Source organism: Carassius gibelio, chromosome A9 (genome assembly GCF_023724105.1).
Source record: "Carassius gibelio isolate Cgi1373 ecotype wild population from Czech Republic chromosome A9, carGib1.2-hapl.c, whole genome shotgun sequence".
Taxonomy (NCBI): domain Eukaryota; kingdom Metazoa; phylum Chordata; class Actinopteri; order Cypriniformes; family Cyprinidae; genus Carassius; species Carassius gibelio.
The window spans coordinates 19,747,647-19,775,201 of record NC_068379.1 but is presented as its reverse complement, the minus strand read 5'-3'; the positions used below and the strand labels follow the sequence as shown (position 1 = coordinate 19,775,201).

Genomic DNA, 27,555 nt, shown 5'->3' with positions numbered 1-27,555 from the left:
TCAGATATACCTCAAAATATACTATGCACATGACCTCTTGTGCCTTTGTTTGGCTCTGAAAAGTTCTGCCATGTCTCTTCAGCTCAAGTTTGTACAAGCTTATGGCAATGCTAAATAAGACAATTTATTAAGATATTTATTAGCAAGACACATCTTGTTGAGAGAATACAAAAATTAGTGGTGACAGAATTGGGCCTAGTGCCAGCGACTCAAGAGGTGAAATGAAGTTCCACAGACTTTAAACAGACACTGGGCCAACTCAGGTCCTGTCCCAAATGGAACACTTCATGTGCACCTTTGGTCTTGCAGAGTTACAATGGCTGCTGTTTGCACGTGTCCATTAAGTCCATGAGACCGTAAGGTGCCCCACTAGTCATTTTAGCATTTAAAAGTGTGCTCGCGAGCACCCCCTTTGTGGCCGCCATGCGCCCTCGACCCACACTGGGGTGAGCTCCGCAGCAGACTTCTATCCGACAGTCAAAACAGCATTATGTCACGAAAGTGTGGACTCAGAGGAAGACTGCGAGAGTTTAGGGTGCCATTTGGGACAGGGCCTCACAGACTAGACTGGAAGAGCATGCTTGGCTAGCCTGATCTACATGACTACCATAAGCCTGGTATTAGATTCTATTGCAAAAAAAGAAAAAAAGAGAGAAGGGGAGAGAGAGATTCAGTCAAACGAAGGTGACAAGCCAAGCTCTGAGACAAATTAGCATGTTGCAAATGCACATAGAGCACAAAGCAGTAAACAAGAATCCAGTTGATATAATCAAATCTTCCAGGAACAAAATGACCTCAGAGTGCTTGCTGCATAAAAATACAAGGCGCCATACCAAGGTCACATGGATTACTTGTTCAAGGCAGTAATCGAGAGAAAGCTACGCTGTGGTCTATCTTTACAAAGATAAACACAGGTATGTTTGACAAATGTGCTGAAACCTCTAAAAACTTTCACATTAGAGGCATTGGACTTTTGACATTTTGCTTTCTTCACTGGCATAAAACACCCGCTATAATAGAAGTCATCTTTTCTATGGGCTCGCAGGTACAACAAACACCTAACCCACCAAAACATAACCCATTATTTAAGATGTGGCTTGTTGAGAAGAGGTGTGCTTTCGGACTTACAACTTTCACCTATAGCTGACCACCAAGAGTGCAAAAAACAGGAGGGACCAGAAGTTATAAATAGAACTGGAATTTCAACGACTTGAGGCTGGATAAAGTTACCATCCAGAAAACCCTATAAACCACATTAAAGTCCACTCAGAATGCCTTAGCAGCCGTATAGCAACACACTGGCATCCACCCAGAACAGACCAGCATGGTAGCAGCAAGGTCTGCATGGGCAGGCAGCACATTTCTTTACTTTGCAATTGGTCTTATGCAATTATTGCAGTATCTTCACAAGTAAGTTTGGAGTAAAAGTAAAGACACCCCAGACCTTTGCTGTCCCATGCATGTCTCTCAGTAAATATGACTCAGTTTAATGCAAACATTTTATTAAATCTCCCATGGCCAACTTGTGGAAAATCACAGTGCAGCAGGGCGAAAAGGCTCCTTGAGATCAGGGGGAAAAGCAAACACTCACACAATCATTCAAGCAATCGTCTGTAGCAAATGGCCTGCCTGTATAAGCAGCACAAAGGGAGTGGCTGCTTGTTTTCAACTGACAGATGATATATTTCCCATGAACACTCACAGATTTCCTAAAAGTTCTACCTAACCAGCCTGAATAATCTGCAAAACACCGTTTTCTTTATCTGACTGCAAAAAGGCAATTCATTCTAGTGTTGTTTTTAGGTCACAAGCCCAGTGTACAAGTAAAAAACAGCTAAAAAAGCATGAGACACATTTGCAGGAAACTTAAGTGACCTCACCAGAAATCAACGACAGTGTTATAAGCCCCTAAATGGTCTGAATTATTTAATTGCAAGATGATGCTAGAACCCCATGTAGTCTAATGAATTATTTGCACTGAAACAAATATGCAAGGATTAAAGTAAGAGAGTGTGAATTTCAAGCTGTAAAATTATTTAATGTTTATTATACTTTTCATTATTTCCCTCCCATTCTCTCATTTGCATATCCTGCCTCCATCTGTACCAATAGAAAAAATTTGTGTCATTGTATTACATGACGCAAGCCATTTTTAGAAAAACTTTGTTCACTTTACTTAGCAATATTTGCCTTTTTAACAAACTGGTGTCAAAGGCTTTTAGTGATTAGATTATTGATTGTTTAATCAACACTATCACTAAATAGCACTGTGCATTTGTCCCATATTATTGCTTAATTTGTGTTATATGCAACTGCACTAACTGTGACTGGATTGGGCTAATGTCCAATGTCCACTTATTGTTCACTTTGCAATGAGTATTTGGTGTACCCTGTAAAGTGCCTTGAGCCTGAGAAAGATGCTATATAAATTAAACGCGATTATGATTCATATCTGCCGTAGAATTTAAAACAAACTGCTGTTGTGAAACATTCTGATATTTACAGATAAATGTCACTAGGGTTTATATGATGTAATCAAATGTCATGACATTCATATATTTTTAAGTGCAGGTGATTGTTCAACTCTTGTGTGCCTCTCAAGCTTTTTAATACACGTATGACACAGAAACTTGATACCAGCTGAGGAAAATTAAACTGCTGTGACATGTTTAATAGTTTAAACTTATTATTTGCACGTTTTATTTTAACACAAAGAACTGTGGTGATAAATTCCAGCATTTCATTAAAAATAGATGAAATTCAAATACACTGATTAGTGCATCTGACCTCATATTTAACAAGGTTATTACAACCCGATCTCAGGGCAATTCGTACATATTTTACGAGATGGCTTATTTGTACGAATTCATACGACCACATTCGTACAAATTCATATGATTTTTGCCAAATCCTACGTATTTTACGAGTTGCACAATTCGTATGAATTTGTACCAATGACCTACACCTAACCCCGCCCCTAAACCTAACCGTCACTGGGGTTTAGACAAATCATATAAAATCGTAAGAGTGAGGTCGTACAAATTTGTACGAATAAGCCACCTCGTAAAATATGTACAAATTGGTCATGAGATAACGTTGGTTATTACCAGTTTTGCTTTTGTAATTTAAAGAATGTGGAAAATTTCACCAATGTGCTGCTGTGACCTTACTCCTCCTCATGTTTGAAAGGTTGATAGGAATGCTTTAGAATGCGGTTCAAAAACCAAGATATAAAATGCAAATAGCAGTGGAGGTTTTTAGAAACTTACCAGTCAAGCCACATAAAAATAAAGTGAAAACAGAAAAGAGCACAGAAAGATTCAGGCAGGTTATTTATTTATTTATAAACAATTTATTTATAAGAAACTTCTAAAAATCACTATTTAAAGACAGGTTTGGTTATGGAATACTTCAGGGCCCATAGTCAATATTCTTAAATATTTCTAAGTACACCCCCCACAACACCACTCACTAGTTTGACATAGTACCAAAATACAATTCACACTGGGACAAGACATTCAGAAACTCAAATCACTGGTTACATCCTGTACTGGACATGGACTGGCATGACATTCTAATTATTTTTACCAGGAAGACCAACTACAAGGTATTCAGGTCAGTTGGATAAAGTGGGACACTGTATACTCTGACTAGTATGAATAAGTGGGTTATATCCTGTGCAACATTGATTTTAATTCATATTTTGGTGATCGCTCCAAACTGCAAAGCAAACAGCCCCATCTTAAAATGCATAAACAATGAGCAAACTGCATCAGAGGGACCCCAGGCATTTTTTCTTGCCCACAGCATATACAACGCTTAATCACACATAATGTTTTCCTTTCAGTTCTATCAGTACAATGAGGCCCGGCATCTGCGTACATAGTATTTCATTATGAAAGGAAACATAACCTTACTTTGTTGCCCTTATACTGGGAGGGCTGTTCCATGCTGGAAGTGGAGTTATAAATAAGGGACCAGTGGGTTCCCCCACAGCATTAAATGTTGAACTACATTACTCCACAGGCATCTGGAAAGGACTGATCGGCTGCATTAGGAGCAGGAGATATTTTTATTTTGAAGTGCAAGCCGAGTAAGTCTCTGAACACTGGACAGACTAGTGCACGTTAGCACTTCGAAATGAGCCAGAATCCATCTTAAGACGTGAGCTAAGACACATTCTTCATGGACAATCTAGCACATGTTGCTATCCAGTCAGTTTTTCTTGCAAAACATACAACGGTGATGTATGTCGCCTCTGGAGCTCAACATGCACTCACAGGACGCTGAAACCTTCCCTTCCTCAGATTCACTTCTAAGCACTTTTACCAGAATGTACAAAAATAGTACAAATAGCATAAATAATGTGGCAAGTGCAAAGAAAATGATTACTTTTCAACTAAAATTCACAAAGCAACAAAAATATATGTTTGCAGATGTGTTAGAAATGTTTAAATCCATGCGTGTTTCACTCAGAGCAACAAAGTGTATTGAACAGGTGTCTCAAATATAGCTCAGCAGCAGACTCGCATAGGGTTACATTACAACTAATCTCTAATCAATACCATGGAATAGAGAACTCAAATGTAAGTGTAGAGCATCATGGTTATTATTGTTGTTTCAAGGCTATATGGCAGCAATCAGAGAAAGGGGGGATTTCAATATTCTAAGTGTGTATTGTCTAGCTGATCTGATTAATACTTCCCCTGCATTTGCCAGGAGAGATCTGACCCATCTTTGCGTGATGCTCCGTAAATCTAATTCCTCTGGAATAATGGTGGCCTTAAAACTGGCATTTATCCAACTGACAAAGACTTATCAATCGTATAGCAGACTAAGCCTCAGGGTGCACTGGCACTGCCATTTTAAAAGTTTAGAGCATGGTGCATAAAGCATGGTGCATTAGAATAAAAGGTGGGGGTTTAAAGGAATGAAGATAGCTTTTTTCCCTTATGTGTTTTATTTATATATATGTGTGTGTGTGTGTGTGTGTGTGTGTGTGACCCTGGACCACAAAACTAGTCTTAAGTCACAGGGGTATATTTGTAGCAATAACCAAAAATACATTGTAAGGGTCAAAATTATTGATTTTCACACACGGTGTGTGTGTGCACTTTGGATGAGTTAAATGCAGAGCAAAAAAATCTGTAGACTGTATGTCACCTCACTAAAAAATTTTTTAAAAAGGATTTTCTCAATATTTTGAATGTTTTTTTTTTTTCACCCTCAGATTGCAGATTTTGAAATGGTTGTATCTAGGCCACATATCGTCCAATCCTATTTAAAGCTTATTTATTTAGCTTTCAGATAATGTATAAATCTCAATTTAGACAAAATTTAACCGTATGACTGGTGGTCACACACACACACATACACATGAACCAGGCATATTGCTATTTTTGTCTATGTACCCTCTGAAAATTAAATACTTGAACAAAACAATGACTGTAATTTGCTGCTTAAATTGGTCGTGGTGGAGGGTACAGATATATAGATAGATAGATAGATAGATAGATAGATAGATAGATAGATAGATAGATAGATAGATAGATAGATAGATAGATAGATAGATAATATATATATATATATAAAACATTTAAGTTGCATAAGTGTTTATAGTGGAAAAAATGTAACGTCAAACATGTCCCACTTATCTATAGGCCGGATACCGATAACCAGTAAACCTCCTATCCAAAACCCCAGAAAAGGTTGATTCTCAAACTATTCTGTTTTTGATTGAACAGTTGAACGAGTGGCCGTACATACCTGGTTTGGATCACATGCTTTGAACACATGGCATGCCATCTCAGACTCGGGGTTATCCGGCTGACTTTTGATAAGGTAGGCAAAATAAGACAGGTCATGGCTATTGTGGATAAACCTGGATACAAACTGTGCTTTGTGCTCGAATATGAACACGGACGGGTTGCTGCTGTTCGCGGGCACGCAGCGGATCAGAGAGGGCGAGAGATACAGCTGAACTTCTCTGGCCTGTGCGGGACCGGACTCGTTCTTCTCACTTTTCCTCCGGATCTCCGCCAGCAGCCAGGGCAGCATGGGTAGCGTGGTCCGCCTGTCCAGAGACGACCAGCCCATGTACCAAAGAGTAAACCTCTTGTCTGCCTTTTGATTACTGTTATTATCCCCTTTGCCATCCTGTCCCTCCATCTCTCCCAAGGACTCCGGGACAAAGCTTTTAGTTGCTTTATGCAACAACCCAGTGCCTTTATTTCACTAAATGCCTAAATAAATACATGCACTGGTCATTTTTGTGTGATAGCAGGTGGAAACATCTCCTGGTGCATTAATGGCACATGGATCACTCACGCTTTTTTTAGTCAGAAGTGCGCAAGGATCGTGTGTCCTGCAGAGCTTAAGTACAATAATAATGGCTTTTAAAATGCAGCGAGGATTTTAGCGGTCAGTTCACTGTTTAAATATAAAATAATCCATTCAATGTGTCTGAAGGCTCGAATAATCCATATATGAAGTTAAAGAATTCGCGTGAGTGTATCCAACTGCTTGAAGGAGGCGCGTTTTATTCCTGCAGATTTCTCGAGTCCCAGCGCTTCGGATTGTGGACGCCGCATCGGACAGACGCCTCCTGTGTGAAGTTGCATCGGCTGGGGTCTTTTAAAGTCGTTGCACATCACTTTTCAGTCGTTACTGAGTCATTTTACGGCGGCGGAGAACAGAGAGTGCTGTTGTTTCAGGAGGAGTGGCCGCAGCAGCCATAGAAGACGTGTTTTCTTTAGCGTGTGTGTGTGTATCTCTGGCTCCCCTGTCTGCCTTCAGGATACACACTGAACTGGCCTAACTGAAGAAAGCAAGTCAACTGTTTATGCTTAGGGTATGTTAACAGTTAACGTTCTAGTTTTACCCTTTTTACTACAGTGAACGCCTTTATTTTTGAAAGGCGACTTCTTTATATGCTACAAAAGCTATTTTACACCGTTTATTGCCCATGGGCTGACTTTTTGTGACAACATGTCCCGGTTGTGAATATGAAAATTGCCATTACACATAAACACAAGTATGAAACACAAAGCAATTCATGAAAACAGCAAACATTTAAACGGTGACATCCATCAAACCATTATTTTGGCCAATAATGTTTTATATGAATATATAAAAGATATGCGTTTGATGTTTAAAAAAAAAGATCCAATACTCAACGGCGCCCTCTGCTGTCTCTCAAAGCTTTAATGGATTTTAATGTACTGTCATATTTCGAATCAAATACTGTCTAACATACTGCATGCATAGTGTGTATTGTGCAATGTAAACTGTAAACCTTTTATTACAAAGACTGGCTGAATTCGAAAAGCATGCTACCACTGCTCTTACTATTTCTGCAATAATATTCTACAGAATAAGCACTGTAGAAATAGTAAGAGTAGTCTGCTATTTAGAAGTACACAATCTGGATGCGGCAGAAGGAGCCAGCCAAACCATGACCTCCTGATCAGGACCGTGCACAGACATGCAGATGCCCAAACCAAAAAAAAAAGGAGGATGGGTGCTTGTTAAATCAAATTATTCAATTGTTATAAATATACAATTAAAAGAGAAGACAGCACCCATAAGAACTGACTTTATTGTAGATGTTTTGATGAGAGTGGGCTCTCTCTCAGCAGGAGAAGTTGACCCAGCCCCTGCATCTTGGCAACTTTACACTTTTACTTCATGTGTCCATGTATTTTGGAAACACCCATAATTTCTGCCAGACTGTGAAAAGGAGAAACAGATTGGGGGAACGGAAGGCACCACAGTCGTAGACAGGGATTGAAAATCAGTGTGGTCTGGGTGGGAACTATAATAACCCCACTCATTATATACGCTAAACACTTTAAAAGAGACAGATAGTTGTTTGTGAAATATGTTTTCTCTGTTTTGGAGGAATGAGCATTGTTAAATGATCTCACATTGCTCCATTACTTTAGGTTAGGGGTATATAATTTTATCAGTTGTTTATTATTCATTCTGAAATACATAGGCCTATTATTATAGTTTACATTAATAACTATTGCTATATAGATGATAACTTTGTCTAGTGCCCTCATGAATGTTGTTGGCCCAACTTTGTGAAAATGTAACTACAATATGAAATAGTTTAGACGTAACATACTTGTTCCACAGATCTCTGCTCTAGTGTTAGTATGCTACTGTTTTTATAGCGTTGATAATGTATCTGACAGATAATATCATGATGTGTTTTTTTGCTTTGCTTTTGCCTTACCAAATGTGGTATCCTGTCAGCAATAACATGGGCTGGGGGTTCTTTGATTTCTATCAGTTTAAGTTCTGGCAGTGTTGCCAGATATTGCTATGAAAAAATATATAAATAAATAAAAATATCTTTCCACCTGTAGTCACTAATGGCCAACAAACACTCGGTTTAGTCTGTTCTTAGGAAAGCTACAACTTTGGTGTTTAACATATTGTTTCAGAGATCTTAAAATTACTATTTAAGAGAACTATTTAATAAATGTAAACTTAATTTGGTTGGCTTTATGGTGTAAAAGTTAAACTTCAGAAAATAAATATGACTGTCTGTGAAAGGAAATTATTAGCTATTTTAATTATTATTTATTTCACATTCTTTTGAATCAGATTTAGTCGTCATTTAGATGGTCATTTTACACCCAGATGGTGCATCTTACCCACCGACTCGACTCGGGTCAACTTACCCCAAACCTGGGTCATACTGAGCCATGGCAACACTTCTTTAGGAGAAGCCATATTTTTTAGAAACCTTTGTCATATATACATTCTGATCATTTAAAATGATAGGAATAGTTTCATTTGGATAGGATAGATACTTTCATTGAACTTCTGCATCATTTTCCCTTATCTTGAGGACCACAATAGTAAAAAGTGGCTAATTTTACCCCACTTTCCCCTATAAGTATTAGACATTTTATTTAATATTTGACAGCATATATTATACACCAATAAACAACTAATTTAGAACATTTATACTTTATTTGTAACTATTTATAGGCCTACTACTTGGTTTTAATAAAATATTAAGTGTTATAGGTTACTAGTATAAAGACAAGTGATTATAATTGGTAATATATTAAATTACAAGAATTAAAGAGTGACAAACATCTAAATATTATATAAGATGATTTACCTGCTGGCTTGCTGGAGCTTTGTTTTCATGTCTGTAATGTTGAACTGCCTTCATCAGCTTCCCTTCACTCTTTCTCTCTCCGTCTTCCTTTTTGTGAAGGTTTTTTTTTTTGTCTACATAGTGTACCAACAACAGCAAATTTGGTGTAATCTACTGTATATTAGATCTGATCAGGTACAATAATTTGATCACACCTTCTAATTTTAGACCTTCTAACAGACTCTCACTTTTAGAAGGCCGAGTCATTACTGACAAAAACAAACAAACTACCAACTAATTGATAATACAGAGGATCACATACTATATTGTATACTGCAGAAACATCTTCTGTCATCTGAACCTCTGTATCAATTATTTTAGGTATTAAGTATGTTAATTCAAGTTAATACCTTTTATTAAATATATAACGACTGACAAATGTGTTTTTTTTCCTTTAATTATGAGATATCAAATTCAGAAATTCAGGCCACAGAGTAGATCATCATAAATTGTCTAACATTAACAATACCACGATTTATTATGATAAAATAAGAATTTCAACCTTGAATATACTGTAACAGTAGAACAAAAAATAAAATGTTAGTGGAAAATTCTATAAATTTACGTAGTTAAACTGTTAAATACTGTACTTAAATGTAAATATTTGGTCATAAAAGACTAAATGGTTCACAATCACTGCTATAAAAATATTACACAGTCTCTAAAACAGAGGCCATTTCCTTGAACTGCCTGTAGAAGTTCTGAGGGACAAAATAACAAAAAGAGAATGGTTAATTGCAGCTGTTCAGACACTTTAGACAGTTGAATTAAATTAGGAAAACGCATACTTAACTTCCATACCTGAAACTGCTGAACTGTCATTTCAAAAGATTTATATGACATCTCCCCTGATGTGTCTGCGATTTTCATCAGAACAGAGATGAACGGGGAGTTGAGGGATCGACATGTATCTGAGCTCACTGCCATTCCCAGCTTCCACTGGATATCTACAAGCTAAGAATGAAGAAGCTTTATATCAACAACCTGACAGAGGCAGTGGCTGACTGATGTTTATACTGTAAACAAGAATCATGTGACACACCTGTCCGATACTAGCCATTGTCAGGTCCTCCTGATGTGCATGTAAAAGAGCAGCATGGTCTGTCCAGAGCTGGTGCACCAACTGTAGGGTTGGTTTGGACCAATTACTGCTGCATTCAGTCAATTTACTGACCAATACATCCCCACTGAGATTGCTCTTTGCAGCTAACCTGTTTAAATAAACATTTATCATAAATTCAAACACAACAGACACACTTCAAACAAGACAAATTGACACATCTATGCAATGGGTGTTTTAAATAAGCCTTTTTAATAGGGGTGCTCCGATCACGATCGGCCGATCGTTAATGCGCATCTCGTCAGTAAAGCCGGTTTTCTAATCAGCAGTTAATTCCATCAGGTGCGTGATTTCACATAGAGCAGCTGTTACTACACAGAGCCGTTGTTAACTGAGAAGATGGGCCAATAAACGCTGAAAATTAACGTGATTTGCGCATCTTCTCTATTAACAACGGCTATGTGTAGTAACAGCTGCTCTATGTGAAATCACGCACCTGATGGAATTAACAGCTGATTAGAGAACCGGCTTTACTGAGGAGATACGCATAACGATCGGCCGATCGTGATCGGAGCACCTCTACTTTTTAATTCACAAACATTTGCATCAATGACATTTCGTCCTCAAAAAGATAATACTGTACCTAAAATAGTATGACAGCAGTCTTATAATATCTTGAACAGTTTTCTGATCAAGGCTTATCCCAGCTCTTTGAAATCTCTGTGTTAGGAAAATATAAGCATTGCAAAGACATAAAAACAGGTACATGCATGCTTAATTTACAGTATATTTACAGGGATTTAATTTGGTTAACATACATCACAGGATTCGATCAAATCTACTGATCCGTTCTGATCCCGTAGATGAACCAGGATTGACTGAAGCTGAGAAATGAAAAGACGGGTATCAGAACAGTCAATACAACACTTAACAATAGGACATTCAGTAAATAACTACTATGATAATATATCAAAATGATCTATGACGTGTGGCATTTTTCTTAGTACAAACTCGTAATGTTTTTCTTCCCATTGTACATGACCACCCAATGTAATGTCACATCTTACCGTTTCTGCAAACAAGTCTTTGGGGAGCTTCTCGAGTTTTTCGACCACACCATCCACACCTGTAATAAATATTGTATCATATTGTATTATACAATAAGAAAAATTTATTAATGCCATATCGACGTATTATGTTCTGTGCAGAAAAGCAGCCAGTATACTGTATATTATTTATATAAAACATATAATAACGTCTGTTTATAAGGTTAATTTTGACTTGCTGCTTTGCTCGAGTCTTTATATTTGCGAGAAAATAGTCACAAAATCTACTCACCAGTTGACAGATCCAATCCTAACATCTTCGACAACTATGCCAATATTTACGCAATGCTACTACATTCAACCAGCATATGGTAAAAGCGAGACTGTTTTAAAGCATCGATCAAATACTTTAGTCCAGTACTGTTTATAATATCTACTTCTGTAAAAGCAGCTCCAGACCGGAAGTGATAGATCTCATTCAGATTTCCTTTCAAAATAATAGTACGACAGTCGATTGCTACTAGCTACCATCTGTTGGTGTTTTGAAGGAATAATTCAGAAAAATGAAAAGAGATTACTGAACAAAATAATTGTAAAAAAAAAAAAAAAAAATATATATATATATATATATATATATATATATATATATATATATATATATATATATATATATATATATATATACATACTATCTAAAATCTTGGATATCCAAAGTGCATTTTCAATAAATCCATGCATAACTTTTTATGTGACAATCAGAAATCCAGTTTAAAGTGCAAGTATCGACTAATCCTCTTATCTAATGTAATCTCATAAAATGCCAAAAAGTCTAAAATACTTTATTTGATTGACATGAGTTAAACTGAATCATTGTCATCAAAACCTAATAATTGTCATCATTTTTTATCATTATTTTTAAAAACCCTATATTTATTAGTCATAAATATAAAGAGTTACTCCTTGTACTTTTTAATAAAAAATACGTTCTTTAAAAATAACTGAAAGACTAGTATATCGTTAAACAAATAATACATTAAGTAAATGCAAATATTATTATGTTATAATCTTATTGTAGTTATTATGTCAAATTATTAATATTCATTAATGTATTGTTTAAGGAAGTCCGGGAGTCGGAGTCACGCCTCTGGAAGTTTCGGATCTTCGCGGGTTTTTAAGGATGGCTGTGCAAACGGAGAGAGGAATCCCGCTCAGTGCGGTATGAATGTTTAATTATTTATGTTGAAGAAATTTGTAATTAACGCGTGATAGTAGACTGCATGCTAATAAATTTAAACTATGCTAATATATTAAAAAGCTTATACGTAATAACTTCTCGCACTGACATGCTGATGAAATATATGTAATCATAATGTATGTTTTTGCTGTTAACAATGAACAACATATAATTTACAAAGAACAACATATATTTTCACAGTGTGTGGAAAACAGATCGTTTAATTGCATGGTCATGCATATGTTTAGCTGTGACGTATGTTTTCGTCGTCCTATCAGAAAGGCTAAAAACTCGATGTTACTTTTAGTTTCGTTTCTCCGTTAATGAGCTTGAATCCAGTTACGTTAACGTTATTCGTTCCAACCTTTCTTTTACTGTCTTTGGTTCTTAATGGTTTTTTAAGCTTTGTGCGCCAATAGTCCATCGCACCTTTGTAACTCATATAATGTAAATATTATGCTTTTAAATAGATAAAAGAGTTAGCTATTCTTCAAATTTTCTGTTGAAGTAGTCCAGTTTTCTGGGTAAATTATTCTTTACGTTCTGTTTATATTCTTAACTTTGTGAGAGAAAAAGAACACGCCCTTGAAAATGAACATTAAAACACAGACTTTATTAAGAGCCTGGTCCACTTTAGAAATGCGGAATTGGATATGACAATAAGAAGTAGAAATGGTGATATGCAACATATCAACACTAACGAATAACCCATGATTTCCCGCTAGGCCTCTCAAAAAAAGGTGTAGGCCTATGCATTATCAGTAAAAAATGTTATCTATAGAAAAATTAATAAGAACGTTTTTACTTCTCTAGTGCTACTAGTTGTGTTGCTTTTTTTTCTTCTTCTTAAATGCTTTGAACAAGTCTCTTCAAAATGTTATATTATTTTTTATGGAGTGTTTTAAGGAAAGATCCTGATTAAATAAATACCCTCATAAAATGTATAATTACTAATGAAATAAAACTTGGGCTCTTTTAAAACTCCAAACTAAAGTATTTTAAATTAAACCAAAATGGGGGGAAAACAAATAATGCCTGTTACATTCAAACCTGCAAACCTATAATATGAAGAAAAATAATATGTAGGTCAGATGACCAGATCCACAGCTTTAGAAAATAATGCATGGTTTCATAAAATGTATTTTAAGGGTTTTGCTTATACATTTTACTGTGTCTTTGATCCTTTTATAGCTTAATCCAAAGTTCCTTCACACCAACTCCACCAGCCACACCTGGCCGTTCAGTGCTATTGCGGAGCTGATAGGTGAGCAAACACTTCAGATATCACTTGTGTGAAAATATGTGTTTAGTTGTTTGGAACAATGGATTGTGTGCCCTCAAAAGTTAGATTACTATGTACTTGTAACCTAGTTTCCCCACATGTATATCCCTGTCTACATATATTAGTACTGTGTATAATAAATTATTTGAGTAATTTTATTGCATGTATTGCTCAAAGACAGCTAGTCAGGGACAAGTAAGGAAATAAAAGACTAATTATGTTGCATTAGTTTTCAGGGATACCTCAGTAGATAGCCACTCAAACTCTGATAAATATGTGTAATCTGATCATATTTGAAGTATATGTTTTCTGCCTTAGACAATGCTTACGACCCTGATGTGAGTGCCAAACAGTTTTGGATTGATAAGACAGCAATCAGAGGTCAAGACTGTCTAATTTTCATGGATAATGGAGCAGGAATGGATTATGATAAGATGTACAAAATGCTCAGGTGGGTTAGAACATTAAGTCGACAAACATACATTTGGGTTACATGATCCCCTAATAAACCATTCTGATATGCTGATTTGGTACTAAAGAAACCTTTCTTACTGTAATTGTTGATTGTTAATTAAGTGTGGAAACAAAACAGAATGCTTTTGAAACAGATAGAATGTGTTTTGTGAATATACATATATATGAAGAGTTCAGATGCAAAAGCCTCTACAGTAAGTGCCATCTGGAATTTTCATCTAAAATCCTCTATTTATGTTCAGTTTTTTCACTTTAATAGCCTGGAAAAGTACCTGCACATTGCAATTAAAGTAAAATGACTCGACCTAAGCATAGGAGCTTGATAAAAATCCAAATTTTAGATGAAAATTTCAGATGGCACTTAGAGGCTTTTGCATCTGAACTCTTCATATACTAACCGTTTGTTTAGTAAGTTTTTTTTTCTAATTTTTTATGTCTCTTGCTGCATTTATTTGATCTTAAAAATAATTTTTTATATCAAAATAATTAATTTATTTTGAAAATATTCTAATATATAATATTTTGTGTTCCTATCCCTTTCAGTTTTGGCTTCAGTGACAAGGAGACTATAAATGGCCACGTCCCTGTGGGCCTCTACGGCAATGGATTTAAGTCTGGATCCATGCGCTTAGGAAAAGACACTATTGTGTTTTCCAAGAATGGAGAGTCCATGTGTGTGGGCCTGCTGTCCCAGACGTATCTTCAGGAGATCCATGCGGAGAATGTCATTGTACCTATTGTCTCATTTAAACGCATCGGACAGTCATATATCCTTACCTTCCAAATAAGCAAAGATAAGCCAAGACCTAAATGGATGGACAGCAAATAATATAAAGAGATGAAGAGGGTATTAGAGAGATGATATTACATATATTAGAAGTCCAGTGACTGATGTCTCTTATAGTCATGTGAGTTTCGGGAATAAGTTGTATTAGCTGTTTTAGGTAAACGTTTCACCACATATTTATATTCTCCAATTGATGTCTTTATCCTTGACCTTTCCTCCCACTCCGACCCGAGTCACAACACACAACGAGTCTTCAGGATATCCTGCGCTATTCTCTGTTCCAGACGGAGGAAGAGCTGCTCTGTGAGCTCAATGCTATCAATGCCACCAATGCACACCATGAGTCCACAGGAACACGAATAATCATCTGGAACCTGCGCAAGTAAGAGTGAAAAGATCATGATTATGTAGTTCAGAGCAGCATACTCTCGAGCTACCAGGCCCACGGATGCATGAATTATATGTTTCAGGAATTTATTTTTATTTTTTTCCTGCTACAGAACATCCACAGACAAATCTGAGTTTGACTTTGACACGGACCGCTATGACATCCAGATTCCATCTGAAGTATATGAGAGTGAAAAGGAGAAATACAAGCAACCGTCTCGTGTATTTCAGTCAAGCCCAGAGAGTGACTTCTCTCTGCGGGTGAGTATTTCACCCTCCTATGTTGAGAAGGTCTAACACAATACAGTCTACATAATGTATTTTCAGATATCACTTATTATGCATTACAGTTTAAAGATCATAAAAGTAATATGAGTCTATGCATGTTACCTTTTCATAGGCATACTGTAGCATCCTATACTTGAAGCCCAGAATGCAGATTATCATTCAAGGACAGAAAGTGAAAACCCAGCTGGTCTCTAAAAGCCTGGCACACATTGCCAAGGATAAATACAAACCCACCTTTCTAAATGTATCCACACAAACAAAAAGGAGCGAGCTGTAATTTCCTGTTTCACAAAGAAACCTTATACATTGTGATAATTATTGGAAATGTTGTTATTGGAAAATTATAAAGAAAGGTGTTCATTTTATGGTTCAAATTCTTATAATTAAAAAACACCCAATGACATAATCAGATAATTAAACTAATTTCTCGGCAGAATACAGGCCTAAATTGGCCAACCAACTCAATGAAGTTATGAATGCATACATTTCCTTGAGTCTTTTCTTCTCAGAGAGAAAGCATTCCTATCACATTTGGCTACAATACCAAGAGCAAAGAACATTACGGAGTCATGATGTACCATAGAAACAGGCTCATCAAAGCCTATGAACGTGTTGCATGTCAAAACAAGGTGATTATTTAAATTTGTAATCAATTATAATTTTTGTTGTTGTTGTTGTTGGTCAAAACACCCCCTCTGCCACTTTCTTTAATGTAAGAAATGTTTTCTAGTTTATAACTTTTACTATTTAGAGTATCTGAATGCAATTTCAATCTTGGTTTTGCATTAGGCAAATGGAAAAGGAGTGGGAGTCATTGCAGTGATAGAGTGCAACTTCCTCAAGCCAACACACAATAAGCAGGACTTTGACTATACAGAAGAATACAGGTGAGTGTGATACTGTATGGGTGGATTGTAGAATATTGTAAGTTTGAGTTTGGAGTGATTCTTTTCTGTTAGTATCGGGGTGTCTGAAACTGAGTACAAACTTCATAATCACGAGAAGAAGGAGGCGGGAACCGGCAGACATTCAAAATGAAAACTTTAATAGCCAAATAAACACAAAACAGCGCGACAGCCCCTCGCAGACGACTGTCGCGCACAAACAAAAACCAAACACAAAATAAATCCCAGGCCTGGTCCTCTCTCGTCCTTCACTGTCGTCGCTCCTCTTTTGTATCCTTCCGATCTCCTCCGTTTGACTCGAGACCGGTGAGTGGAGCAGGTGTCGCTTATTTCCAAATCACTCCACCGGGCTCGCTCCGTTCCCACGGCCCTCGGCCCCGCCCCACTCGTCACAGTGTCAAACTCAGCTCCTGGAGGGCCACTGCCATTCAGAGTTTAGTTCAAACCCTAATTAAACACAGCTGTGTTGTGTTTAAATGTGCCAACTATGCCCACTATGGTTTCGGACACCACTACAAATGGCTGTTTTTAAATGCATAGGGGGCGTAAACACAGCCTAAGTCTTTAGGAGTGCTAGAAACTCAGGCAGATGTGTTGGAGTTGGTTGGTGCTACAGTCTGCACTGCAGTGGCCCTCCAGAAGCTGAGTTTGTCTCATTTGTTAGTGTCTGTATATACTGTCCAGGCCATCTACATACATTCTAACTGTATAACAAGTACATTACATGTTAAATGCTAACTGTATAGGTATTCACATTTAAATTGTTTCATCTAATTATGAATATTTTATTTTGTGAGAACATTTGCTACTTACTCATCAGCGTTGTTGTTTTTTTTGATGAGGCAGGCAGGGTTACAAACAATTTGGGGAATTACAAGAATTGCCCGAAGAACACCTTGTTAAGTTCTGTTGTGACACAAGAAATCAATAATATTTATTTTAATATATTTTTGTTCATGCAGGAAAACTATGTACACTTTAGGGGGGAAACTGGAAGACTATTGGAAAGCGATCCGCCAGAAGAAGGGGTTAAACACTACATTACCTATGGAGGATATCCCGTTAGTATACACTCACATACACCTTCAAAACATTCCATTGCCAGTTTATTCATCACATTTCCATATATAACCCTTGTTCCTTGCTTAACATAAAGGAAGCGTCCTGATCAGACCTGGGTTCAGTGTGATGAATGTCAGAAATGGAGGAAACTTCCAGATTGCATCGACATGAATAAGCTCCCTGAAAAATGGTTCTGTCGTTTAAATCCAAACCCCCTGTTCAGGTTTGTTTAATCAGACTTTCCATTGTATAGCTTTAAAAATGTTTAACATCTAGATTCAAGCAAAAAATTCCTAGGAGAATCGTAGTAATATTTTACAGTTTGTCATATTTGTGTGCTTTTGCAACAAAAAAATCAATGAATTGCTTAACAACTTGGGGGGGGGGGTTCTGAGGTTCAGAGCTCAGTGGTGCATGGATCAAAAGACGGGGTGGGGGTGTGGTAAGGTCGGGAGGGAGTTCAGCTTCCTGACAGCCTTTTGAATGAAGCTGTCCTTCAGTCTGCTGGTCCTGGCGATGGCAGCAGACAGAAGAAACTGTGTGACGATGCAGAGGGCTTTTTTGGATTTTTTTAAGCAGTTATTTTGAAGACTTTTTAAAGCTTATGAAAATGACATCTATCTAATAACATGCATTACCATTTAAAAGTTTGTAATAAATTGCAAGAAATTAATAGATTTTTTTTTAACTGCGGATGGTTCATTAAATTAAACTCTCACAGTTTCCCTGCGGTCCTTGCAAAGCTTATATAGACATGGAGAAGTTTCATGTTATGCTTTCTATAACACTTCCCATTGGTGTTGCCTTCTAAGGAACTACTCAAAGCAAATTGACACCTCATCCATCCATATTACTGGTTTTCTAACCTTTTACCTGTCTAGTTTTTAAAATAATGTAAGAGTGTTTGATTAGTAGATTGACTAGTATTAACTACTAAAATACTGTTTTACCGTTTCATTCCTCTGAGCCAAACAGAAACGATTGTTGACGCTTAGTCCCAAATATGAATTCTTTGGAAATATGAACAAACGCAAAGTAAAAGTAAAGTTTGTCATGCGTGCATGAAAACAAATACAAAATAACACATTTGCTTGAGAGAGCTATTTGAAAAAGCATATAAAAACACACGACATAGTACTTTGACATAAAACAAACCAAAAACAAGGTTGAACCAGCGGTACATATCTGATAAAGCATTGGAATTTATGTCTTCAGGTCGAATCAGTGCTGATGCAGATTACAGCCAGTGGATCGATCATTTATATTATGTATATTAAGTAAATAATTCTTACATAGTTTATTACACTTAACTTTTTAACATCAGGAACAATGTTTTGTTTCATGAGCTTTGAAATGATAACAATAATTTGTCATCATAGTTTACTGAATTACCCACATGGTTTTACTAATTCAACAGTTTTTATATATCTACATAATTGTAGTATATTAGGTTATATTTAATAAGTTATAATTATAAACCAAATTCAATTTTGTAAAATTCAATAAAATCAAGAATCTGTGATTTGGTCATTTTCTTTAACTTTAATCAATTTAACAATCTTTGCAAGCAAAAGTGGATCATGGCTTATCACTTTGTGCCAAATTCCATTAGAGAAGTCTCAAACAAATTAAAAATCACACTTCTCAATGAACACAAAGTGAAAAAATCACACAAAGAATTTAGGTATTTCACCAACTACAATATATAATGTTGTGAAAAGATTCAAGGAATCCAGAGAAATTTCAGTCTTTCAAGGGCAAGGCAGGAAATCTCAGTTGCATGTGCATGAGTCATGACCTTTGAACCCTCAGATGGCTCTGCCTAAGAAACTGTCATGCTGCGGTGTTAAATATAGCCACATGGCCTCAGGAGTACTTCAGAAAATCACTGTCACTAAACCCAGTCTGCCACTGCATCAATAAATGGAACTTGAATCACTGTTACTCTATGAGAAAGCCATAGATCAATTCTATGCAGTGATGCTGTGGGTTCTCTGGGCCCAAGCTCATCTCAGAAAGACAGTGGAAATGTGTGCTGTGGTCAGATGAGTCCACATTTCAACTGGTTTCTGGAAAAAGTGGATGTAGAGATCTCATTCCTAAAGACCAAATGGACCATTCAGACTTTCATCAGTGACAGATGCAAAAGCAGACATCTGTCATGGTGGGTGCAGCAGAACAAACAACATGGTTGACTGGCATATGTGCGAATGTACCACTGACATGGACGCATATATTGAAATTGTACAGAGACATATACTGCCATCAAGATGACATCTTTCATGGGAAGTCCATGGTTATTAGATCAAGACAATGCCAGGTCTCGTTCTGGATGTGCTACAACAGTGTGTTTTTTATGATGCAGAGAGAATGTGCTAGACTGGCCTGCCTGCAGTCCAGATCTGTCTCTTATTGAAAATGTCATGAAAAGAAGAATTAGACAATCACGATCACAGACTGCTGAGCATCTGAAGTCTTGTATCTTGCAACCTGTAACCATCTTATTTTTTTTTCCTTATGGATTTACATCTCTGAACAGACATAGGGTCAGATTTACTAACAGCCTGCACCAGCGCAAACCATCTTTTGGTGTTAAAATAGTACTGTCAGAATTTACTGAAGGACACTATTATCACTGTTATTTTTGCTCCTGACCTTATTGAATGTGCATTTGTAGGAGAATGTAAAAATGAATCACAATGTGATTAACTAACGTTTGCATTTGTCAAATTACTGGTATTTGTGCCATTAATGCTCCAAAAAAGCATGTCTTAAAGCAGACACCAAATATGCACATTGGCAATGAATCACCCTCAAAAAGTTTTTTTTTTTGTTTTTTTTTGTTGTTTTTTTTGCAATCTCATGCTAATTTCCCATTTAGTAAATCAGGCCCATAATATGTGAAAACACAGATGTAATGTGTGTGTGTGTGTGTGTGTGTGTGTGTGTGTGTGTGTGTGTGTGCAAATCTCGAAACGTCCTAGCTCAAACAGCTATTCTTTCTACATCCAGGCGATGTGAACAAGAAGAAGAACCTGAAGATTCTGAAAATGAAACTACAGCCTACCTGAAAACGTACAAACAGCAGTGAGTGAAAAATGTGTTGCAACAATTTATGTGTTTTGTTATCTGACTATGAATAAATAGACTCATTGTATAACCTAAGATATTAATAAGATAAGCCAGTGATTTGTTCAAAAGATGGGATTCATATACCAGGTGTCCAGAGGTAATATAGTTGGACACTGATGGCCTTTATGTTGCCACAGGGAGAGAAACCTCAAGAAACAGCAAGAACAGAGAAGAACTCAGGTAATAATGTATTTCTCCATCCAGTGGTGGTGTGTTTTTTGCATACTTATCTTTCCAGTCTTTATTTATTTATTTTATTATTATTATTAATTTAATTGGGGATTTCTTTGTAATTTAATTGGGATTAGATTGAAGAAATCGGGTTAAGGCAGGGACAGCAGAGAAATGCAGCGCAGCTTCAACAGAGCGAGGATCTGAGAAAAAAAGTTGACATTGTGCATCAGTTCTATCAAAAAGTATGTTTTTTTGTTTGTTTGTTTGTTTGTTTGTTTGTTTGTTTTACAATGCATAATTAAGTAATTATAAATTCATGGAATATATTTAAGTCTTCCTTTTTGTTTCCATAGGCCCCTTCAACACCCAGATCATCTACAGCCTCTTTGACATTGATGAGCTCTTTTAATTCAATGCCCCAATCACAGTCTGGTGAGGTTAAATTTTGTGTGTGCATTTGTTTTTGATACAGAACCTAGATTATTCTATTAATATTTTGTGTTTCAACAGTTTCTAGCCCCTCGGACAGCATACCAGTGATTTCAAATACCATGTCCCTCTCCACTCCTAAAAGGTATATCATTCTCATTCTTTCTTTCTCTCATTTTACGCATGTATTTCTATCAACTCTCTTAATTCTGTTTATATAATTTTGAAACCAAGCTAAACTTTTTTGTTTTACAGAACAAAAAGAAGTCTAGGATTGTCCCAGAGCCTAAATGTAAAAAGAGCAAGAACATCACATGACTACTGTAGCAACACTCCAGATAGTCCATCAACATCCACCACTACATCAGATGCCATAAACTCACCTTTGGGGAGTGTGAACTACAATGGAAATAAAGTTGATGAAAACAATGAAGAGAGCAGTGACAATGATGACGTTGTTATCGATGAAACCCACAGCACGCCAAGAACCAAAGCCTTTGACCTTTCCAAGGTGAAGACAGAAGAAAAGCCCAGTGATGATGCACCAGAATTAAATATGGAGTGTAGTGATCAAGCTTCCATGGAAACTGAAACTGAAGACACCAGAAAGGAAACAGTGGAGGCATTAACTTCCAGTGGCCAAACAAGCATAAAAACCCAAACAGAACGTCTGACTGTAAAGGCAGAGGAAGGCCAGCAGATAAGAAATGAGATCAAGAAAGAAAAGATTGAGAATGATGTAAGACAGATGGAACAGAGCACTAATCAGGTAGAAAGCAGGATAAGTAACAATACAGAAATAATCAAAGACCCAATGGAGGTTGAGAAATGTAGCGGTGTAGAAGCCTTTAGACCAAATCTCATGAAGCTAGAGGAGATACCTAAGGAGAATAAGATTTTTGAACAGCATGCAAAGTCAGATGTAGAAAACCAGGAAAGTATGACACCAACAACTTCCAAGACATCACTTTTTTCTGACAGAGACATAGACCTTATGCCAAGCCATGAAGCACAGAAGCAACAGGATAACCTTCTAGATCTCCTGGAGGCCACAGCCCGGGAGAGAGATGAATTGAGAGGTCAAGTTCAGGAGAAAGAAATCAAACTCTTGAAACTCACCAGGAAAAAGGACTGCAACCATCAGAGCATCCAGACAGATCCATCAGAGGAACAAAAATATAAGACTCTCTACTTACAGGCCACCCAGTGCATCAAAGAGCTTACAGAAGAAAGGGATGAGCTGAAAAGGAAACAGGTGGTGTTGCAAATCAAAGCTGAAAAAGAGGCTCAGGATGAGGTGTGTCATGACCGGTTGAAAGCTAGGGAGGAGGAACACTCATTAACAACGAGTGTTTATGGAAATATAGATGATGAAATGGCTCTTCAAGTGGACCTTCTCCTCAGAGAGCTGGACAAGCGCAACACAGAATGCATTGAACTGAGAAGTAAGGTGAGAACCTGATATTTTTGACTCTAAATTCTTGTAACTAATAAGAAATTACAAGAGACCCTGTTGAAAAGACCAGCACGAACTTCCAGCCAGCTTAGTACAGGTTTGATGCTGTTCAAGGTGATTTTGCCAAAAAAAATGTGGTACGGAAGTTCTAAGCGGCCATGCATTATAATATTTTTCTAATTGTTTTCTCATTTTAACGAATTCATTTTCTCGTTATCTCGACATAACGAAGTTCGTTTTCTCGTTATAACGACTTCATTTTCTCGACATAACGAAGTTCGTTTTCTCATTATAACGAATTAATTTTCTCTAAGAAGTTACAAAACTGCGCCAGCAGGTGGCACTATAGACCTGAATATAACTGATGCGGTGTTGTACACTGTCCACTTTACTGTACGCGGACCTTCCGTGATCGCTATAATTTGTGCAGTCTTCATTACTGACATTTAATTAATTCATAAATGTTAAATGCTTGAATCAATATGAATATTTTGTGTATTAAGTTCCTGCTAGATGCATGAGTTTCACCAACACGTTCTGTGTCATAAAATAACTGCTTATCAAAACCAAGGTTGACATCACTGTATTCTGTTTATCTACAGTAGGACGGGATTTAACGATGTAGGCTGATGTGCTTCTTTTCCTTATTAGTACTAATCTTTATTGTTAACCATATTGATGAGAAATGTGATGTATATGCAAAATCCATAGGCTAATTCAATTCAGTTTTGTTCAATAATGTTGTAATCGTTTTTTTCTACACACACACACACACACACACACACACACACACACACTACACGTAGTCCTACACATGGATGCTCTTTTCAAACAGAAGCTTGTAACACACATGATATCTGCCACATCTTATAATGACTACTACAAATTACAAATTATATATAATTTTATTTCAAATAAAGGGAAAATGAAAAGTGTTTTTAATCCAAGCAGCTCTAATTTCGCGGTGTTGCCATTTAAACAAGTTAATTACAAAAACAAAACGTTCGTTGTACTGTCTCTGGAAAAATCAACAGTGATTGATCAGCCTTTATTTATATACAGTATTTTAGACCTTATTACCTAGGCGAAACTAAATTTGCTGAAATATAGGCTACAGTAAGAGCACCTGCATGGTTGTCCATCAGATGCCTGTCAAAGTTGAGTTCGTTACTATAGCAACAGTAAAACTGTCATGTCGTTATAACGAGAAAACAAACATTCGTTATGTCGAGATAACGAGAAAAATAAGTCGTTATAACGAGAAAACGAACTTCGTTACGTCGAGATAACGAGAAAAATAGAAAATGAAGTCGTTATAACGAGAAAACAAAAAGGAAAAAAAATTATAATGCATGGCCGCTTAGAACTTCCGTAGTTTTTAGTTTTTATTAAGTAAAGTTTCTGACAAGTTCCTCTGCACACTTCTGTACCGTAGTTGGCAGTATGCAATAATTTCAAGTTCCAAATGCCAGATAAGAAGAACATCAGGAGCTTTTGTGTGAGTGAGCTCGGTCAGTTCCGCTACCACCTCAGTGGTCTCCAAACTTGTTCCTGGAGGACTGGTGTCCTACAGAGTTTAGCTCAAACTCTAATAAAACACACCTGAAACAACTAATCAAGGTTTTACTAGGTACACTAGAAAGTTGGAGTAAATTCTGCAGGACACCGGCCCTTCAGAAGCGAGTCTGGAGACCCTTGCTCTAACAAATCCATTCACAATTTAAAGGTAATTTTTTTGTTTGATCAAGCAAAAAGATAAATTCATAAATTCACTAAATTGTTCTGTGAGTCATTGCTATTATTGACAGATGAAAGGCAACCATAGACTGTATAAAAACAGGCAACTGAGCTAATGAGCGATCCTCTGCTGCCATCTACTGGTTATAAAAGTAATTTCATGATATTTTAATGTTAAAAGTCTTTGTTTTCCACCAGGATTTCTGGCACATTTTTCATGTCATCTTCATGAATGAAAAGTTCATCTTTAAAGTGAATTTTACTGCACAACTGTAGAGCTGTAGAGGAGGAGGCATTTTTGTCAAATACATCAAGATATTTGTAATGAAATCTGATAGATTTCTGTTCCTCCAATGAGAGTCACTTCCACCAAAACTTTGACACTTCAAAATATTAACGCAAGAACAAACCTCACTGATTCTTGCACATGTGTAACCGTGTGTTAAGCAAATATATGTTTACCATATTTGATTTTCTCTATGAATGTGCATTGATAAAGGTTTATATGTGAATATAAGCCTAAAGTGAATCTGTTCATCAAATAAAGTGATTGTGTCTCATCAAAAGACTTTGATTCAACTGCTCAATTCTGCAATCTCTTAATGAACATTAGGAAACATCAAAATTTTGGTTGAATGGACTGTGAATGGAGGGACAGAAATCTCTTAGATTTCATTTTTAAAAGATTTTTGTATTTTAAATATGAACAAATGCCTTAAGTTTTTTAATTACATGAGGGTGACTAAATGAGGACAGATATTTCATTTTTGGGTGAACTAACCATTATACTAATGAAGCTGACTGACCATTAAAGCCTTACTGGTTTAGATGTAACAGTCTCCTAGTCCACAAAAGCTGGATTTTCTTCCATTAATTGAATGGTCAGGATTCAGTTGTTTTTCTTTTTTCCTTTCTTTCATTCTTTATCCTCCACAAACTGTATACTCAAAGTTGGACAGCTTGGAGCAAGAGAAAGCTCAATGTGAACAGTTGCAGAGGGAAGTAGTAGAGCTAAGGAAACAGAAAGAGGAGAAGGACCGTAACAACAGTTCAGAACAAACATGCAACACAAATACAGCTGCAAACCTTGTGAATGGGATCAAAATGGAAAGAGAGAACACAGTGACACCGACCAAGTAAGAGCCTTGTTGACTTGTTTCAAAGCTTTTCAATGTTATGTGGCATTTCTGTACATGCTTACTAGGAGTCACGTTTTGATGCACATATATAAATCTGCTCTTTCTCACTTCTGTCATCAGGTTGAGGGAGCTGAGGTACAGCATTGCCCGTTTATTGGTCACTTTTGTTCCTGCTCTGGACCTCGACCAAGTGAATTATGACTGTGAGGTCATAGATGAGATTTTAAATCAGGTCCTACAGGAGATTCCCCCACCTGAGACCACTACTACTTAAAACTAGTTGTCAAAGTGTTCAGCCTAGGTTAATGTTTTGTTCATGAAGACAATTTTCTTTTTATTTCACTTTTTAAAAAAATAAAAACTACTATTAAATTATTAAGTTTTTATTTTTCCTGATTAACACTTATGGTTGTTTGGGCAAGTTTTACATTCTTTTATAAATTATTGTTTTTGTTGGTGGTGGTGGTGGTGGTGGTTTTCTGGTTATCGTAATAGAAATAAGTTGTTTCAAGAATAAAGTTTGACATTTCTGTCACAAAGACTTAAGCTTGTAAAGCTTGCAAATGTTCTGCCATTTCATGATAGGTTTCTGTAATTTTTCTGATATGCAGTTGTGTGTATTTCTGATACACATTATATTGTTTACACAGTTATGAATGGATAACAGCAGTAGGGGGTGCTACTCAAATTGTGTACCACCAGATCTATGTATAATGTTGGACATAGTAGCCTAATATAATATATATATATATATATATATATATATATATAAAATAAAATTTATATTTGTTTGATTACAAATTGTTCTTCCTGTCTTTCTTGTTTACATGAGATATATATCACCAACATGACGACATTATTCAACATTTAAAAAAATATATCTTCTAGAAATAATGTTGTCCACAAACCCGATTCCAAAAAAGTTGAGACAATGTAAAAAATGTGAATAAAAACAGAATGCAATGATGTGGAAGTTTCAAATTTCAATATTTTATTCAGAATACAACATAGATGACATATTAAATGTTTAAACTGAGAAAATGTATAATTTTAAGGGAAAACACATCTCAAAAAAGTTGGGACATGGCCATCTTTAGCACTGGGTGGCATCCCGTCTTCTTTTTATAACAGTGTGCAAATGTCTTGGGACTGAGGAGACAAGTTGCTCAAGTTTAGGAATAGAAATGTTGTCCCATTCTTGTCTGATACAGGCTTCTAGTTGCTCAACTGTCTTAGGTCTTCTTTGTCGCATCTTCCTCTTTATGATGCATCAAATGTTTTCTATGAGTGAAAGATCTGGACTGCAGGCTGGCCATTTCAGTACCTGGATCCTTCTTCTACATAGATATGATGTTGAAATTGATGCAGTACGTGGTATGGCATTGTCATGTTGGAAAATGCAAGGTCTTCCCTAAAAGAGACAACGTCTGGATGGGAGCATATGTTGTTCTAGAACTTGGATATACCTTTCAGCATTGATGGTGCCTTTTTAGATGTGTAAGCTGCCCATGCCACACGCACTCATCAGAGATGCATGCTTCTGAACTGAGCGCTGATAACAACTTGGGTTGTCCTTGTCCTCTTTAGACCGGATGACATGGCATCCCAGTTTTCCAAAAAGAACTTTACATTTTGATTCAGTTTTCCACTTTGCCACAGTCCATTTTAAATTAGCCTTGGCCCAGAGAAAATGTCTTATTTTTTTACCTATGAAGTTTTACCCGGCAATGGGGAATGGCAAGGTGGATTGTGTTCACTGACAATGTTTTCTGGAAGTATTCATGA

At 36.6% G+C, this 27,555-nt stretch overlaps 3 protein-coding genes across 10 annotated transcripts in view; 1 reads left to right on the top strand and 2 right to left on the bottom strand.

Annotated features, from left to right (window-relative positions):
- LOC128019898 (TBC1 domain family member 4) overlaps positions 1-6,810 on the bottom strand; it is a 30,209-nt gene extending 23,399 nt beyond the window's left edge. For 4 of the 7 annotated variants that reach the window (XM_052606224.1, XM_052606222.1, XM_052606225.1 and 1 more), the window contains exon 1: positions 5,767-6,780. In XM_052606224.1, the coding sequence (XP_052462184.1) occupies positions 5,767-6,168 (402 nt within the window). In that variant the 5' untranslated portion in view covers positions 6,169-6,780. Of the gene's footprint in view, positions 1-5,766 lie in introns of all 7 variants that reach the window. The other 3 variants (XM_052606221.1, XM_052606217.1, XM_052606218.1) reach the window with 3 other exon arrangements.
- A 2,747-nt stretch (positions 6,811-9,557) lies between these two features.
- Positions 9,558-11,773, bottom strand: LOC128019897 (COMM domain-containing protein 6). Its single transcript, XM_052606216.1, has 7 exons — positions 11,577-11,773; positions 11,306-11,364; positions 11,057-11,122; positions 10,882-10,958; positions 10,221-10,389; positions 9,980-10,132; positions 9,558-9,879 (listed from the first exon to the last, which is right to left on the bottom strand). Exons 1-7 carry the CDS (start codon positions 11,599-11,601, stop codon positions 9,829-9,831), a joined length of 600 nt encoding a protein of 199 aa, XP_052462176.1. The 5' UTR covers positions 11,602-11,773; the 3' UTR covers positions 9,558-9,828.
- A 618-nt stretch (positions 11,774-12,391) lies between these two features.
- LOC128019896 (MORC family CW-type zinc finger protein 3) lies at positions 12,392-26,115 on the top strand. 2 transcript variants are annotated; one of them, XM_052606214.1, is made up of 19 exons: positions 12,392-12,500; positions 13,710-13,782; positions 14,119-14,251; positions 14,818-15,041; positions 15,284-15,443; positions 15,562-15,709; positions 15,849-15,980; positions 16,246-16,365; positions 16,526-16,623; positions 17,604-17,702; positions 17,798-17,926; positions 20,716-20,790; positions 20,973-21,015; positions 21,144-21,251; positions 21,363-21,441; positions 21,520-21,583; positions 21,694-22,888; positions 25,583-25,767; positions 25,891-26,115. In XM_052606214.1, the coding sequence occupies exons 1-19, from the start codon at positions 12,462-12,464 to the stop codon at positions 26,042-26,044; spliced, it is 3,258 nt and encodes a 1,085-aa protein (XP_052462174.1). In that variant the 5' UTR covers positions 12,392-12,461; the 3' UTR covers positions 26,045-26,115. The 2 variants fall into 2 exon arrangements, with proteins under 2 accessions (XP_052462174.1, XP_052462175.1); XM_052606215.1 differs by lacking the exon at positions 12,392-12,500 and adding an exon at positions 12,870-13,042.
- Positions 26,116-27,555: the final 1,440 nt, after the last annotated feature.

Excerpts from the sequence above, each read along its gene's own strand:
- LOC128019897 (XM_052606216.1), bottom strand. The coding sequence starts at position 11,601 with ATGTTAGGATTGGATCTGTCAACTG. Across the intron at positions 10,390-10,881 it reads CTGCTGTCATACTATTTTAG|GTTAGCTGCAAAGAGCAATC; the intron begins GTACAGTATTAT and ends TTATTTAAACAG. Across the intron at positions 9,880-9,979 it reads TGACAGTTCAGCAGTTTCAG|AACTTCTACAGGCAGTTCAA; the intron begins GTATGGAAGTTA and ends TTTGTCCCTCAG.
- LOC128019896 (XM_052606214.1), top strand. The coding sequence starts at position 12,462 with ATGGCTGTGCAAACGGAGAGAGGAATCCCGCTCAGTGCG. Across the intron at positions 13,783-14,118 it reads TGCTATTGCGGAGCTGATAG|ACAATGCTTACGACCCTGAT; the intron begins GTGAGCAAACAC and ends TTTCTGCCTTAG. Across the intron at positions 25,768-25,890 it reads AACACAGTGACACCGACCAA|GTTGAGGGAGCTGAGGTACA; the intron begins GTAAGAGCCTTG and ends TTCTGTCATCAG.